The sequence below is a fragment of the Phyllobates terribilis genome, unplaced genomic scaffold (genome assembly GCF_046119375.1).
Source record: "Phyllobates terribilis strain yellow unplaced genomic scaffold, ASM4611937v1 Scaffold_7__3_contigs__length_470593459, whole genome shotgun sequence".
Classification (NCBI taxonomy): domain Eukaryota; kingdom Metazoa; phylum Chordata; class Amphibia; order Anura; family Dendrobatidae; genus Phyllobates; species Phyllobates terribilis.
The window spans coordinates 57,146,188-57,162,837 of NW_027362767.1; the positions used below are offsets into that span (position 1 = coordinate 57,146,188).

Consider the following 16,650-nt stretch of genomic DNA (forward strand, 5'->3'; position numbering starts at 1 on the left):
TAATTAAGTTCAGTCTCAGAAAATTTTTTGAAAAAAAGGCACAGGGATGTACTCCATCCTTGTTTCGCTGAGACAACACCGCACCGACCCCCACAGAAGAAGCATCAACCTCAACCAAAAACGGCTTAGTCACATCAGGCTGCATAAGGATGGGGGCAGAGGTGAACCTCTCCTTTAGAAACACAAAAGCTTCAATGGCCTCAGTAGTTCACTGAACCGTATTAGAACCTTTCCTGGTGAGATCGGTCAGTGGTTTAACAATAATAGAATTTTTTTTAATTAATTTTCTGTAATAATTGGCGAAACCCAAAAACCTCTGTATCGATTTCAAACCAATAGGCCTAGGCCATTCCTGCACAGCTTGAACTTTCACCGGGTCCATCTCAAAGCCCTCGCTGGAGATAATGTAGCCCAAAAAACTAATTCTCTGTACAGCGAACTCACATTTCTCCAGCTTAGCAAAAAGCGAATTGTCAATCAATAACTGTAATACCTCACGTACGCTCCGCCAATGAGACTCCAGATCAGGCGAATAAATCAAAATGTCATCCAAATACACAACCACATTCTTACCAATCAAAGGTCTAAGGATGTCATTAATAAGATTCTGAGAAAATGCTGGTGCATTGGTAAGACCAAAAGGCATAACCAAATTCTCAAAATGACCCACAGGAGTGTTAAAAGCAGTCTTCCATTCATCACCCTCCTTCATGCGCAACAAATTGTATGCCCCTCGGAGATCAATTTTAGAGAACCACTTGGCCCCCACTAACTGGTTAAACAAATCAGGAATCAATGGCAGTGGGTAAGGATTGCGTACAGTAATTTTATTAATCTCGCGAAAGTCCAAACAAGGACGTAAACCGCCGTCCTTTTTTTTAACAAAAAAAAATCCAACAGCCACAGGTGACTTAGAGGGTCTGATATGACCGGCGGCCAAGCTCGTCTGTATGTATTCCTCCAAAGCCTTTCTCTCAGGAATAGTAAGATTAAATAAACGACTTTTAGGAAGAGTCGCTCCAGGGACAAATTCAATGGTACAATCGTAGTCTCTATGGGGAGGCAAAATTTGCGACTCCTCCTCAGAAAAAGCTTTCCAAAAATCCTGAATAGGTACAGGTAATTCCCCTTTATCCACAGCAGCAATGCGCCCGTTACAACACTTGTCATAACACTTAGGGCTCCAGGACTTAATTTCATTGGTAGACCAATCCAGTACAGGATTGTGCAATTTTAACCAGGGCAACCCCAAAACTACTGGAGAAGGCAAATTATTTAATACCACCAAATCCAAATTTTCTTGGTGAATACCATTAATAGTGAGGGGAAATTCATAAACCTTGTGAGTAACACATTCAAGGGAGAGCCATCGACAGAAACCACGACAATAGGAGATGACAAAGGTTGGGGTTTTAAATTAAGTTTTTCCAAGAATCCCCCATCACATTCAGAGTTGAACCACAATCCACAAATACCCAAAATTCAATTAATTCTTCCTGAGCTGCGGTAGTAGCAGAATGAAATACACCCTTAGTGTTTAAACAGGCTATACGGGCGTAACTGACCTTTTTTTTTTCTTTGTTCATACGAAGCACACAGTTCTTAATGAAATGGTCAGATTTGCCGCAATAAAAGCACAAACCTTCAGAAAACCTGCGGTCTTTTTCCTGAGAGCGGGGTGACATCGCCCCAATCTCCATCGGCTCTCCAGTGTCAGTACAGACCCTCTCAAGACTCGGAGCTGACATGGCAGAGGATTTACTCTCATTAACCCTTGCACGCAGTCTCCTGTTCACCCGTATAGCTAATTGCATTGCCTCCTGCAAGTTTCCAGGTGTAGGATAAGCAATCAGCAGATCCTTAACCCTTTCACCTAGCCCAGCAAGAAACAAACTTCTCAGAGCTGAATCGTTCCACCCCACCTGAGCAGACCACCGACGGAAGTGAGTACAATAATTTTCCACATTACTTGATCCCTGCCTCAAATGTCTCAATTCCGTCTCAGCTGATGAGACACGATCAGGATCATCATACAACAACCCCAAAGCAGAAAAAAACCTATCCACTGATCTAAAGCACGGATCACTAGGTTGGAGAGAAAAGGCCCATCCCTGAGGTTCTTTGCGCAAAAGTGACATTATGAACCCTATGCGCTGTGATTCATCACCAGAGGATCTGGGTCTCAAACGAAAATACAATAAACAAGCATTTTTAAAGGAAAAAAAATCTTGTTGTTCACCAAAAAATAAATCAGGCAATTGTACCTTTGGCTCCACAAAATGCGCTCCAGAACAGCTACTCACGTGTTGTTGGAGCTCGGCCACCTCCAGAGAGAGTCCCTGTAGGCATTGAGCCAAATCCTGAACCGACACCATGATGGAAACTGGAGGTCTTACCTTAGAGAAATTTTTTTTTTTTTTTTTTGGGCTGGACTTACTGTTATGATCTGCTACAAGCACTAAGGAAAGACAGGAGATCTGTCCCTACAATAGAACTAAGCTAGATCCCTACGATGTAACGGGGAACCTGATCCTGCGATCAGACCCGCTAAAGTCCTCAGCTAGTCTGAACGAAGACCTATAGATGTGAGGGAGGGATCCCTACAAGAACTAGGGACTGGGAGAAAGATGGACACCTCCTAGCAGAAATTGTAGCAGTAAAAAGACAAACAAACAGCAAAGAACATAGAGGTCAAAAGACCTAGCTAAACTGACTGAGAAAGGTAACAAAGCACCTGGCTAGCTTAAGAGTAGAAATTACAATGAAGTCCAGCAAGGCCAGAAGGGCGGAGCAGGATTAAATAGGCAAAAACGGTCATGTGACCAGCATAATAGAAAAAACCTAATAGGAGAGTTCTAACAATTATACTGCATGGAGGACTATGTGGGGCCATTATACTGTATGGAGGACTACGTGGGGCCTATTATACTGTATGGAGGACTATGTGGGGCCCATTATACTGTATGGAGGACTATGTGGGGCCCATTATAATGTATGGAGGACTATATGGGGCCATTATACTGTATGGAGCACTGTGTGGACTCATTATATTGTATGGAGCACTATGTGGGGCTCATTATACTGTATGGAGGACTATGATGGGCCACTATACTGTATGGAGGACTATGTGGGGCCCATTATTCTGTATTGAGAACTATGTGGGGCCCATTATTCTGCATGGAGGACTATGTGGGCCCATTATACTGTATGGTGCACTATGTGGGGCCATTATACTGTATGGAGGACTATGTGGGGCCATTATACTGTATGGAGCATTATGTGGGGACATTATACTATATGGAGGACTATGTGGGGCAATTATACTGTATGGAGGACTATGTGGGGCAATTATTCTGTATGGAGGACTATGTGGGGCCATTATACTGTATGCAGGACTATGTGGGGCCATTATTCTGTATGGAGGACTATGTGGGGCCTTTATACTGTATGGAGCCTTATGTAGAGCCATTATTCTGTATGGAGGACTATGTGGGGCCATTATACTGTATGGAGGACTATGTGGGGACATTATTCTGTATGGAGGACTATGTGGGGCCATTATACTGTATGGAGGACTATGTAGGGCCCATTATACTGTATGGATGACTATATGTGGCCATTATACTGTATGGAGGACTATATGGGGCTATTATATTGTATGGACTCATTATATTGTATGGAGCACTATGTGGGGCTCATTATACTGTGTGGAGAACTACGTGATGCCATTATACTGTATGGAGGACTATGTGGGGCCCATTATTCTGTATGGAGGACTACATGGGGCCCATTATACTGTACAAAGGACTATGTGGGGCCCATTATTCTGTATGGAGGACTATGTGGGGCCCATTATAATGTATGGAGGACTACATGGGGCCCATTATACTGTATGGAGAACTATGTGAGGCCATTATACTGTATGTAGGACTATGTGGGGCCCATTATTCTGTATGGAGGACTATGTGGGGCCCATTATAATGTATGGAGGACTATATGGGGCCATTATACTGTATGGAGCACTGTGTGGACTCATTATATTGTATGGAGGACTATGTGGGGCCATTATACTGTATGCAGGACTATGTGGGGCCATTATTCTGTATAGAGGACTATGTGGGGCCATTATACTGTATGGAGCATTATGTGGAGCCATTATTCTGTATGGAGGACTATGTGGGGCCATTATACTGTATGGAGGACTATGTGGGGACATTATTCTGTATGGAGGACTATGTGGGGCCATTATACTGTATGGAGGACTATGTAGGGCCCATTATACTGTATGGATGACTATATGTGGCCATTATACTGTATGGAGGACTATATGGGGCTATTATATTGTATGGACTCATTATATTGTATGGAGCACTATGTGGGGCCATTATACTGGATAGAGCACATGTAAAGCGCCATGGAATAAATGGCGCTATAATAATAATAATAATAATATGGAGGACTATGTGGGAAAATTATACTGTATGGAGGACTAGAGGCCATTATACTGTATGAAGGACTATGTGGGGCCCATTAATCTGTATGGAGGACTATGTGGGGCCATTATTCTGTATGGAAGACTATGTGGAGCCCATTATACTGTATGGAGGGCTATGTGAGGCCATTATACTGTATGCAGCACTATGATGGGCCATTATACTGTATGGAGGACTATGTGGGGCCCATTATTCTGTATGGAGAACTATGTGGGCCCATTATACTGTATGGTGCACTATGTGGGGCCATTATACTGTATGGAGGTCTATGTGGGGCCCATTATTCTGTATGGAGGACTATGTGGAGCCCATTATTCTGTATGGAGGTCTATGTGGGGCCATTATACTGCATGGAGGACTATGTGGGGCCCATTATACTGTATAAAGGACAATGCGGGGCCCATTATTCTGTATGGAGGACTATGTGGGGCCCATTATTCTGTATGGAGGACTATGTGGGGCCATTATACTGCATGGAGGTCTATGAGGTGGCCCATTATACTGTATGGAGGTCTAGTTGGGGCCCATACTGTATTGAGGACTATGTGGGGCCCATTATTTCATGTGGAGGGCTGTGTGGGGATCACAGTTGTGGCATCATACTGTGTTGGGGGATTCAACAGGGTCACCATAATGTGAGTGGGGAGGAATTCACTGTGTGGGTATCATACTGTGCTTTGGGGCACTTTTATTTGCATCATACATTATTTATTATCTTTATTATTCAAGGTTTATCTTTTGTTATTACATATGTAAATTAGGCCATATGCTTTTTACTGCTCTTACATAACATATTATTCCAATATTCCTCATTTGTGATGTGATTTATTTTATTCTAAGATCTATTAATTAAAATGTGCGTTGTTTCTGGGACAACTCATTTAAGTTTGTTTCCATTTGAAAAGTTTCATCGTTATATTTGATGATAAGGAAAAACTTCCTCAATTGTAGACATTTGTTTTTAATACATATCAAGGTTGGCAGCCGACTTTGTCAAAGTTTTTAATTTTGGTCCTCTGTGTATCTGAGTTTGACATCCCTGATGTACATAAAGAAAAAAAAGATTTGGCAAAAAAAAAAAGTTTCAATTTTCACTCTAGTAGGGGGCAGAGTAAAATGTGGTAAAAACAGTTCTGGACAGAATTGGTGTGTGTTATATCTTAAGATGCAACTAGTTTATTAAATATCAATTGACAGGTTGATAAATTTGGAGGAAATAACAACGTAACCACAAGGAAAACAGATTTCAAAAATCCCCTTGCGATAATTTACCCACCCCCATTATATATAAAAGTCCAATCACATTTGTATAAAGTCGCCTTTGTTTTCCGTGAAGAACTATAAATATTTATCTTGGTAATTATAAGATGAGGAAGTATAAGGCACATAGCATTTATTGTATTTTTCCAGTGATACATTGTAACGTTTTGTTTTAGATACAAATCATCATTCAATAATTATCAGAAAAAGAACCGGAAAAAGTCTCATTTCAGAGAAATAATCATGACTAACATGATCTACTGCAGCCATTTCAGGTAAGGATCCTGACAAAACACATTTTGGTTATGGCAATAGGTGTTGTGTGATTGTAAGATTGTGGGTCGTCCAAAGACAAATTGAATTAGGGGGTATGGGGTTTTTGTTGAGTACACGAGGTATGGTCCGGTGCAGCTGCAGGCCATACCGAGGTTAAAGTTGCTATTATACTGATTCAAAGACACCAGGCGTTACAATGCTGCCCGGCCTCCTTACGGCAAGTGCAGCTACAGGGAGAAAATTATCATTCTTTTTACCAGGAGCCGCCGACTTTCAAGGGAGTTGGTTTGAACAGTCGTACAAAATTATAGGCGCTCTGTGCACCTTCCCACCTACTTGTTTTCTACCTATCTCTGCCCTTCTGTGGCATCATAAAGCCTAAGCGGTCAATCAAAATAGAGGTGAGGGGTGGAGATAGAGGGAAAACAAGTAGGTGGGAAGGTGCTCTGAATTGTATGGCCTCGCCAAGGTGTGCTGAGCAATAATTCTGTGCCAACAGACTTCCTTTAACTAGTAGATTCATGCCCAGTCATTGCTGAGTACATAATGACCGGGAGCGGAGGCTGTAAGCACGCCCCAGTACTTTGAATGACAGTTCGCAGTTCAGTGCATCTGTGTCACCCAGGGGGAATATAGGGGACTCGGTACCCGGGCCTTTTACCTTGTTTAGGAGGCCACGGCAGTCGGTTCCCGGGCCCGTACTCTGGGTCTCTCTTTAAAATGGGGTTTTAGTGTACAGTTTGTCTCGTGACGCCACCTGTGGTTTCCGGTAATGGTTGCCGGTGCTGCTGCAGACCTCCGGGGGTGATGGGATGGCAGCTGGGATATTCTTGCTCCCCACAGGCGGAGCAGGCCCCCAGGGCATTGTAGGTGCAAATGGTGGTGATGCTGGGGCTTGCAGTACAGGAGAGATGGCGCAGCAGGAGTAACTGACAGAGATAGGGGATTCACTTCAGTACCTTTACTGGTGCAGATGTCAGGTACGGTCCAGGGTACTCGGTAGGAAGAGTGCACTTCAGGACTTCTCACCAGTGAGCGGGTATAAGGCCTCCTGGTCCATGTCTCCCTCTCTCTAAGGTCCTGGCCAGCCTGCAACTGGGCCTAGCTTCTGTGTCGTGCTGTTCCTTCACCTGACGCTTGGTAGTAGGACCTTCTTCTGGCAACCACTATCCCTGGACGCCGGGGCCTTCGTGGTTCCTAGTCCTGTCAAGGGTTTAGCTTCAGGTCGACCAGGGACTTGTAGTCCTCCTAGTATGCCGGTGATCCCTACTGGGTATAAAGGACCCTGTAGGCGCGGACCCGGTGTCCGGTTTGTGTCTTGGGGTGAGCCTATGATGCTCCTCTGCCCCCTCAACTCCTCTCTCCTCTCCTCCTTGCCTCTGGCCACACTCAGGGCCCTCAATACAGCAGCAGATGTGCTGCTTCTTCCTGCGCTACCGCTGTTTCTTCTCAAAACCACAGATCGCTGTAAGCCTGCTGTCTACAGAACGACTGAGGCGCCGACACATGCACAGGCCGTCAAAGTCCTGGCACGTTGATGTTCGATGCGTACGTCGGCACACTGGCAGCGCGTAGCCTTGCCGCTGGACTCATTTGGATTAGGTGAGTATATGATTTTTTTTTTTTAAAAATTGTGGTGCGATGTCTTTTCTTCTTAGGCTACAGGGCCCACAATTCCGGCACCACCTCTCTATGGAACTCCGCATTCCAACCCAATAGAACCGGTCCTTCAGCAGGGTTTCCAGCTTCTTCCAGCCAAAGTGACCTGCTTGATCGTGGTAGGATTCCAATACCATCTGGATATCCGTCCTGGGTACAACAATCTGCCACACCATTTCATGGGTCTTGGGGTTGACATACCTTCTGCACAGCTTCTCTTTGTAGATGAACAGCCGGCTTCTCTCATTCCACAGGTGTTTGGCTTGTGGAGGAGCATCCTTCTCCAGCTGAGAACCTTCTTGGGTTATCAGTCTTTTGATGAGGCTGACAACCGGGTCACTGTCCTGGGTCTCCTTCCAGCTGTGATGAGGTAGAGGGTTTGGCGTCCTACCATGACATCTTCTGGAGGCGTGCTGCTCGTGGACCATTCCATTTCTGTGGAAAGCAGGTAGTTCAATTTCTTCGAGATCATCCACCTCATCCTCGGTGTCTGACTGGTGGGGCATCCTTGACAGGGCATCTGCATTGGTGTTCTTGTGACCTGCCCGGTACTTGATTGTGAACTGATAATTCGACAGTCTGGCCACCCAACGCTGTTCCATGGCTCCCAACCTGGCTGTCTACAGGTGTGTAAAGGATTATTGTCAGTAAAGGCTGTGAATTTAGTTGAGGCTAGGTAATGCTTGAATCTTTCAGTGATAGCCCAGACCAAGGCCAGGAACTCCAGCTTGAAGGAACTGTAATTCTCCGGGTTCCTTTCAGTAGGGCGAAGCTTCCGACTGGCATAAGCAATTACCTTTTCTCTGCCGTTTTGCTTCTGGGACAACACAGCTCCCAGTCCCTCGTTGCTGGCGTCGGTGTACAACAGGAAAGGCTGGCTATAGTCAGGGTAAGCCAGGATTTCTTCACCAGTTAGGACTTCCTTCATTTCAGCAAAGGATTCAGCCTGTTCCTTACCCCACTGGAATGGGGGACTTTTACCTCTCTTGGACTGTCCTACCAGGAGATCTTGTAAAGGTGCTGCCTTTTTGGTGTAATCCTTTATGAACCTCCTGTAGTACCCGACCAGTCCCAGGAATTGCCGTACTTCTTTGATGCTTCTCGGTTCAGGCCACTTCTGGATGGCAGTGACCTTCTCCGGGTCTGGTGCTACTCCCTCGGAGCTGACTACGTGTCCAGTTACTGAACCTTCTGTGTGAGCATGTGGCACTTAGAAGATTTTAGTTTCATCCCATACCGGGACAATGCTTCAAATACCTCCGCCAGGTGCTTCAGATGGTCTTCATACGTCCTCGAGTACACGATAACGTCATTCAGGTACAGCAGCACTGTCTCAAAGTTCCAGTGTCCTAAGCGACACTCCATCAGCCTCAGGAACGTTCCGGGGGCGTTGCAGAGCCCAAACGGCATACTGTTGAACTCGCATAATCCCATCGGGGTGGTGAAGGCTGTCTTCTCCCGGTCTTCCTCAGCAACAGAGACTTGCCAGTACCCGCTAGTGAGATCCAATGTAGAGAAGTAATTGGCAGATTTTAGTGCAGCCAGGGATTCCTCTATACGGGGCAAAGGGTATGCATCCTTATGTGTTATTCGATTAATTTGTCTATAATCTACACACATCCTCATGATACCGTCCTTTTTCCTGACCAGGACCAGGGGAGCTGCCCAGGGGCTACAGCTATCCCTTATTACCCCTGCCTTTTTCATGTCATGCAACATTTCCTTGGCTTTTTGGTAATGTGCTGGTGGTATGGGTCTGTAACGCTCTTTAATGGGTGGATGGTTACCGGTGGGTATGTGGTGTTGTACCCCTTTAACCATTCCAAAATCAAGTGGGTGTTTACTAAACACTTGTTCATATTCCTGAACCACTCTGTAGACACCGTGTTTTTGATGGACAGGGGTGGCGTCAGTCCCAACATGGAGCTGTTGACACCATTCCTCCAGCTGAGCTTCGGAGTCATTGTCCTCCACTGTGTCTGGTGGGTTCAAGGATTCCACTGTGTGTATGGCATCATCATTCACAGTATACAGTCGGGCAACAGTGGCGTATCGTGGCAATTTAACTCCCCCCCACAATTTAGGAGACGTACAGGTACCCTCCCATTGCGTACATCAACTACCTCTCTAGCAGTTAGAAGTGTAGGTCTGTGCTCTGAGCTAGTGGGCTCCACTACCGCCTGGTAGTTCTGTCCCTTGAGACCTATTGCTGCCCTACACCTAATCAGCATTTCACTCATTGGGGGAATAACAATGGGTATCGGGTCTGTCACCCGTACATTACCAATCTCACCACCTGTTAGTTTTACCTGTTGCTGGTACAGGGGGGCTCAAATTTCTTTCTGGAGCACCTTCCCCTGCCCTGGTTTGGCAGTGTCAGCCATCTGTTGGAGTAAAAACAACACTTCTCCCAAACAGTTACCGACAATATTTGTACCAAGTATCATATACGGATTGGTATCACCAGGGTTAGATTCTATGACTATTAGTCCTTGGTCCTTTAGTTCCACTCTCCCCACCTTCACTGTCACGTCCTTAACCCCTACTAGGTTAAGAGGAAGGCCGTTAGAGGCATACACAGAGAGGTTCGGGGCTGGCGGGTGGAGTTCATCTATGGACCAGTACCTTTTGTAGAGGACATCAGGTATGATGGTTACCTGTGAGCCGGTGTCCAGTAATGCAGGTGTTGCTATGCCGTCCAGCACGATGGACAGGAAAGGCCTTCCTCCTACAAACCGGTCGTACCAGCTTGATGGGCCTGGTTGATTTACTCCTAGGTGTCGGCCCTTGGCCCCAAGGTTTGCCCGTTTAAAGGACAGTCCAGCGCTGTGTGGCCTGCCTTGTGGCAACGGTAGCAGATGAAGTCTCCTGGAGGGCGACTTTGGTCGTTGGTCCTCCCACGGGGTGGCGTTGTCCTCCTACGGGGTGGCGTTGTCCTTCTCCTCATCCAGGGGACATCCTCAGGACTGTCGGCGAGTAGGATCCTTCCCTCCGGCTCGGGCTCCGCCTGTAGCTGCAGGGCGCTCAGGGCAGTGGTCAGGGTTTTACTTAGCTGACACACTTCAGAGCGTAGGCTGTCCAGCTCGCTAGGGGGCACTGTTTGCATCTTTGTTTCAGCCGTTAATGAAGGAGCAGTGGGTGCTGCGGGCACTGGGGTGGCCCCACCCTGGTAACGCTGGATAGCAGTATCTGATGGTTCCAGGGTCTGCAGACCCTTAATAGCCATGTCCTTCAGGGCGTCAAAGGTGGCATTTGGATGATCTAAGGACCACCACCGTACGGTTCTGCTCTCCTCCTGGAACCTCAACTTCCGGATGAACTGTTCTGTCAGCATTTTGTCCTCACCATGTATGCTGGCTGGACTAACCTGTTTCAGGGCCCGCAGGGCCTCTTGTAAGCACCAGGCATAGTCCCGGATACTGTCCTCAGATTTCTGGGTACAGTGGTAGAACCTCATCTGGAGATCTGTCTCAGTGCGGTTTTCAAACATAGTTTGCAGTCTCTTAAAGATAATGGATACTGATTCCTGGTCTGCGGCTGGCAAGGTTTCAACTTCCCGCTCCGCGGCACCAGTCAATTGTCCCAGCACAACAGCGGCTCTCTGCTTACCAGTCATTGAGTACAACATATTCAGTACACCGCATATTTTCCTTTTGAATCCAGACAGGGTGTCTGGTTTGCCGTCATACTGGGGAAGCCATTTTGCTCCAGGGATATATGGCAGGGCCATGGGTATCAACGGTGCCACGACCTCTGCTGGTGGGGCGGCCGCTCCGGCCTGAGCAGCGCTGGGCGCGAGTTGAGCATCAGGAGCGTTAACCGGTGCTCCGGCGTTTTGCTGGTCGTCGGCCATGGTTGCGCCCCCCCTAGTGAACCGGAGCCTACCTCCTGTTTCTTTAATCGGGCAGGCGGCAGCTCCGCAGACGACGGTCTCCTTCCAGGACCTGACGCTTCCTGGTGCTGCGTCAGAGCGCGAGGCGGGGCTTGAGCTTCGCGCGCTTCCAGCAGTCACGCCTCTCCGATTCCCGCGGTTACGCCCCTCTTCTTCCCGCGCGGCGACGTGGTAATGGCGGCGATGTTCACCACAGTAAAAACACAGTTCAAATACTGCACACAGTACCCTGTGGCAACGGGCACGAAATCCTATTCGTGACGCCAGGAAAGAGAGCTGTGTCACCCAGGGGGAATATAGGGGACTCGGTACCGGGGCCTTTTACCTTGTTTAGGAGGTCACGGCAGTCGGTTCCCGGGCCCGTACTCTGGGTCTCTCTTTAAAAAGGGGTTTTAGTGTACAGTTTGTCTCGTGACGCCACCTGTGGTTTCCGGTAATGGTTACCGGCGCTGCTGCAGACCTCCGGGGGTGATGGGATGGCAGCTGGGATGTTCTTGCTCCCCACAGGCGGAGCGGGCCCCCGGGGCAGTGTAGGTGCAAATGGTGGTGATGCTGGGGCTTGCAGTGCAGGAGAGATGGCGCAGCAGGAGTAACTGACAGAGACAGGGGATTCACTTCAGTACCTTTACTGGTGCGGATGTCAGGTACGGTCCAGGGTACTCGGAAGGAAGGGTGCACTTCAGGACTTCTCCCCAGTGAGCAGGTATAAGGCATCCTGGTCCGTGTTTCCCTCTCTCTAAGCTCCTGGCCAGCCTGCAACTGGTCCTAGCTTCTGTGTCGTGCTGTTCCTTCACCTGACGCTTGGTAGTAGGACCTTCTTCTGGCAACCACTATCCCTAGACGCCGGGGCCTTCGTGGTTCCTAGTCCTGTCAAGGGTTTAGCTTCATGTCGACCAGGGACTTGTAGTCCTCCTGGTATGCTGGTGATCCCTACTGGGTATAAAGGACCCTGTAGGCGCGGACCCGGTGTCCGGTTTGTGTCTTGGGGTGAGCCTATGATGCTCCTCTGCCCCCTCAACTCCTCTCTCCTCTCCTCCTTGCCTCCGGCCACACTCGGGGTCCTCAATACAGCAGCAGACGTGCTGCGTCTTCACTGCTCTCAGTGACAGCACACTCTCTGACTGACTAACTGCCTGGCTCCACCCTCCATATATATATATCCCTAACGGGCTCCCTCTGGTGGTATAAGGTGGAAGGGTGGAGGTGTTTGTTTGTAATGAGGGCCTCTTGTGGAAAAGTCCATCCTGTGGTACCTGTGAACAGCAGGGTGCTACACATCAGTGCAGAGCACTGTCAAAGTGCTGGGGCATATTAACAACCGCCACTCTCAATGCTGTTAGCGATGACTGTAGTCGCTCCATGCACATCTCTATGACTGTTACACAACGACTCCCAAAGGAATAAATCTCGTTTTCTCCAGGAAGCTGAGCTTTCAGCAATGAACCCCACATGCATTTAAAAGGTAATCTGTTAGCAGGCTTTTGCTATGTAATCTGAGGACAGCATGAGGAAGGGGTTAAAACTATGAATTCAACAATGTGTCAAATGTCCAGCTGTGTGCTGTAGTTTATTTACACTAAAGGTTTTGTCACCTGGTGATTATCTTTGCTGTGACTAGCTGGCAGTGCACTTTCAAGTCCAACTCCGCCCCCTTCTGTGATAAGCAGCTCACTGTCTATAGACAATGTACATACAGAGCCTGGTGTGGGCTGGGGCAGCTTTCTCAGCTCTGCTGCATGCTACATCTAAGAACTCTGATTGTATCAGAACTGCTGCACTCAGTAATCTAAGTGATACATCGTTGGATTAAGGGTCTCTTTGCCTTCATCATGCTGATCCCAGATGCGGTGGCAAAAACCTGGTGACAGATTCACTTTAAGAAAATAAGCACTCCACAGCTATGAATGGACTCTAGACCTGTAGACAATCTCTTCGATAAAGAGGTTATCTGCTTCTGAAGGAAACCTAGGTTGGTCAGGATTGTCCAGTATGTGGGATGCCCCTATACTGGGGTCAGATCATATATTCTATTGTCCCTCTTCATCTTAGAGATCTTGTTAAATGTATCAGAGCCAATGAAAAAGAAAAGCAGAAGATGAATTTAATCCTTCAAGAGATTGAAAAGGAAGGAGACAGAATCCTCCTCCAGGACTTGTTTAAAGACGTAGACGTAAGTATCTGCAAGTGTAACTAAACATTAAGAAGTTTTGCTTTTATATGCTGCAGCTCCTTAAACTTCCTATAGATCGGTTGAGATAAGAGTCCTGAAACCGCCATGATCACTCAAAACACAGTACAGAAGCTCCAAAACAGAAACAGCTTTCTTCAGAATATAGGAATAAAAAACTGTCCTTTCTTCAACACATATGAATAAGCAAAAACAGTCCTTTTAATCAAAACAGTCTCACCAACTTGGTGTCACAGGAATCTCTCGGGTTATAACACAGAGTATTCACCAGCTCCATCTTTCTCCAGCCTCACCTGGCCAGGTGCATTTTATTAGGCCAGTAAGACCCGGACTGGAGTATGGGAGCGACCATTACCACCCACCCATGCTCTTTTGGCTATTCCTAAATCCCGGAACCACAATCCAGTCAATTAAAACCCATCTCAGTAACCTATTATTGCTAGTGCCTTTTCTCCCGGGACCTACATCACCGAGGCCAGCGACCTGGGTGACACATACCTGCCATCCAGGACCTTACCTCCTGCTTTCTTACAATACACACCCATATATTAAAGGAATTGTCCGGTCAAAAATGATAAGTCTGCAGTCACATAGAGTAACTGCAGAATTGTTAATCCTAAAATTGCGCGCACCACAAGAGATTTTCCGGCCATTTTAGATCGGACGACCTCTTTAAGCAAATAAAGGTTTAGTTACAGTTTAAATATAGAAAAAATAAATATTTTTGCACTTTTGGGCATTCCCAGACATCAGGATGCATGTGGAGCTAACAAGGTTCATTATTGGGAATTACCGTACATTATGACTAGAGATTTGCAAATTGATTAGCAGGACCCTAGTGCAGAGGATACGTCAGTAGTCCATGGCTGCCTGACAGACAGAAGCCCTGCGAACTACCTCCTACCTGCCAGAATTCCCTGGGCCTCTTGGTAGACCCCTTTAATGTTTACCAATGTACGGCATGTTAATACATGATCAATATAATATACTACTTGGAACACTTTAATACAAATCTAAGCAAACATTTTTTCCAGCGTAATCTCAGAAAGCTGAGCAAGACAAAAGGACTGACCAGTCTAGAAATCATGCGGGAAATCATGTCCAGCACCAATGTCTATCTGTCCTCTCTATCTACGTTGTCTGACGAATATCGCCAGGTGAGATATTGAATGTTACACTTGACAATAGAGTACAATTACAGTATATAACCACTTAGATTCTGCCTTTGCATCCCTCATCATAAGGCTTGAGAACTTTGTATAATTGGAGAAAATATAAATGTAGTCTTTTTGAGACTCATCTTTTTCTGATACAGAGTTCCAAATCCCCCTGCAAAGACAAAGAGATAAATAATAAAACTCTAGCCACCACTAGAGGGAGCCTAGAAGCCTTCTGTATACCTTGTGGTGAAACAGTAAGCAGTGAGCTCCCTCTAGTGGTGGCTGCAGGCAGCCAGAATTGTAATATTTAAAGGAATCCAGTCATTTATAACTTTTTAGATTTTACTCTTGTTCAGTTTTACTAGCATAAAGAAATTAAAGATATAAAACATGAGTGCTACTCACCTCACTGTTAGCATGCCCACTCTGCCTTGATGTCTTGCTAGTCGTAGCTTGTGTAGACTTTACAATCTAAGCAGTACTTCAATAGCCAACTATGACTAGTAAGTGTTACTAGATAACTACTGAGTCAGTGGTGGGAGGTATCTGGTGAGACAGATCTAATGTATTTTCTCTATAGGTTGTGGCTGCTAAAATCCATATGCACCTAGTGACCCAATATGTAACAGAAATAAAGGACATAAGGAATTGCAATAAAGCTGAGCAGAAGGCTCTGGCCATCCAAATGAATGAGACGGCGAAGCTCCTCAGTCAGTTCAGTACTGAGCATGTAAGTACGGGCAGGGGCTGTAGTTATGGATAACTGTGGGGGAAGGCTATGTGCATCTGCTCCAGCTACCCCACCCTGCATACACATGCACACTCAGGATAAGGGAGCATGCTCCTGCTAGACACTTCTGCCAGCTGCTTATCTTCTAGGAAAACAAAAGGATCGGACATTAAAATTCAACATGCCCGATTTTTCTCTGCCCCAACATCATCAGGCGGGAGCAAATAAGAAGGGATCCATACATATATGGTCAGCCCGCTTTCACCTATTATGTCTAAGTAAATGTGAATCTAATGTATTCAGCTGCCTGTGATACTCGTACAGACTACAGTCTTCGGGGGGGGGGGTTTGTGACAGATTGAAATCAAGAACTGAAAGTCCCATGTGTGCACATGTACACGGACCCCTCACAGTGTAGACACGAATACTGTGTGGTTTCATCACAGATTCCTTTTTTAGATTTTCATTAGCTAAATATAATTGTTTCCATGTCATAAGTGCATTTTACTCTTATTTTGAATCTGTATCTCTCATTATTTGTATTTCCTGCACTCCAGATGACTAATATGTATTCCCAATTAAAAACGGTCACGATACAACTGCTAAGAAGTTGGTGTATATACAGCGGTTTGAAAAAGTGTTTGCCCCCTTCCTGATTTCTTATTCATTTCCGTGTTTCTCACATTTAAATGTTTCGGATCACAAAACAAAAATGTAAATATTAGACGAAGATACCACAAGTAAACACAAAATGCAGTTTTTAAATGAAGGTCTTTATTATTAAGGGAAAAGAAATCCAAACCTACAGGGCCCTGTGTGATAAAGTGATTGCCCCCCCCCCCCCAAAAAAAAACAACATAGATTAACTGTTTATCACATCTTTGGGAAGCTCAGTTCAATTTTCGTAGCCACACACAGGCCTGATTACTGCCACACCTGTTCTCAATCAAGAAATCACTTAAACAGGATCTGCCTGAGAAAGTGAAGTAGAC

The 16,650-nt window shown here is 46.2% G+C and overlaps 1 protein-coding gene across 1 annotated transcript in view; it reads left to right on the forward strand.

The window, feature by feature from the left end:
• The window catches only part of LOC141153626 (tumor necrosis factor alpha-induced protein 2-like), a 57,575-nt gene that overhangs the window by 17,648 nt on the left and 23,277 nt on the right, over positions 1 to 16,650 (forward strand). The window contains exons 10-13 of the mRNA XM_073638588.1: positions 5,930 to 6,028; positions 13,630 to 13,750; positions 14,803 to 14,925; positions 15,509 to 15,658. Of these exons, the coding sequence (XP_073494689.1) occupies positions 5,930 to 6,028; positions 13,630 to 13,750; positions 14,803 to 14,925; positions 15,509 to 15,658 (493 nt within the window). The remainder of the gene's footprint in view (positions 1 to 5,929; positions 6,029 to 13,629; positions 13,751 to 14,802; positions 14,926 to 15,508; positions 15,659 to 16,650) is intronic.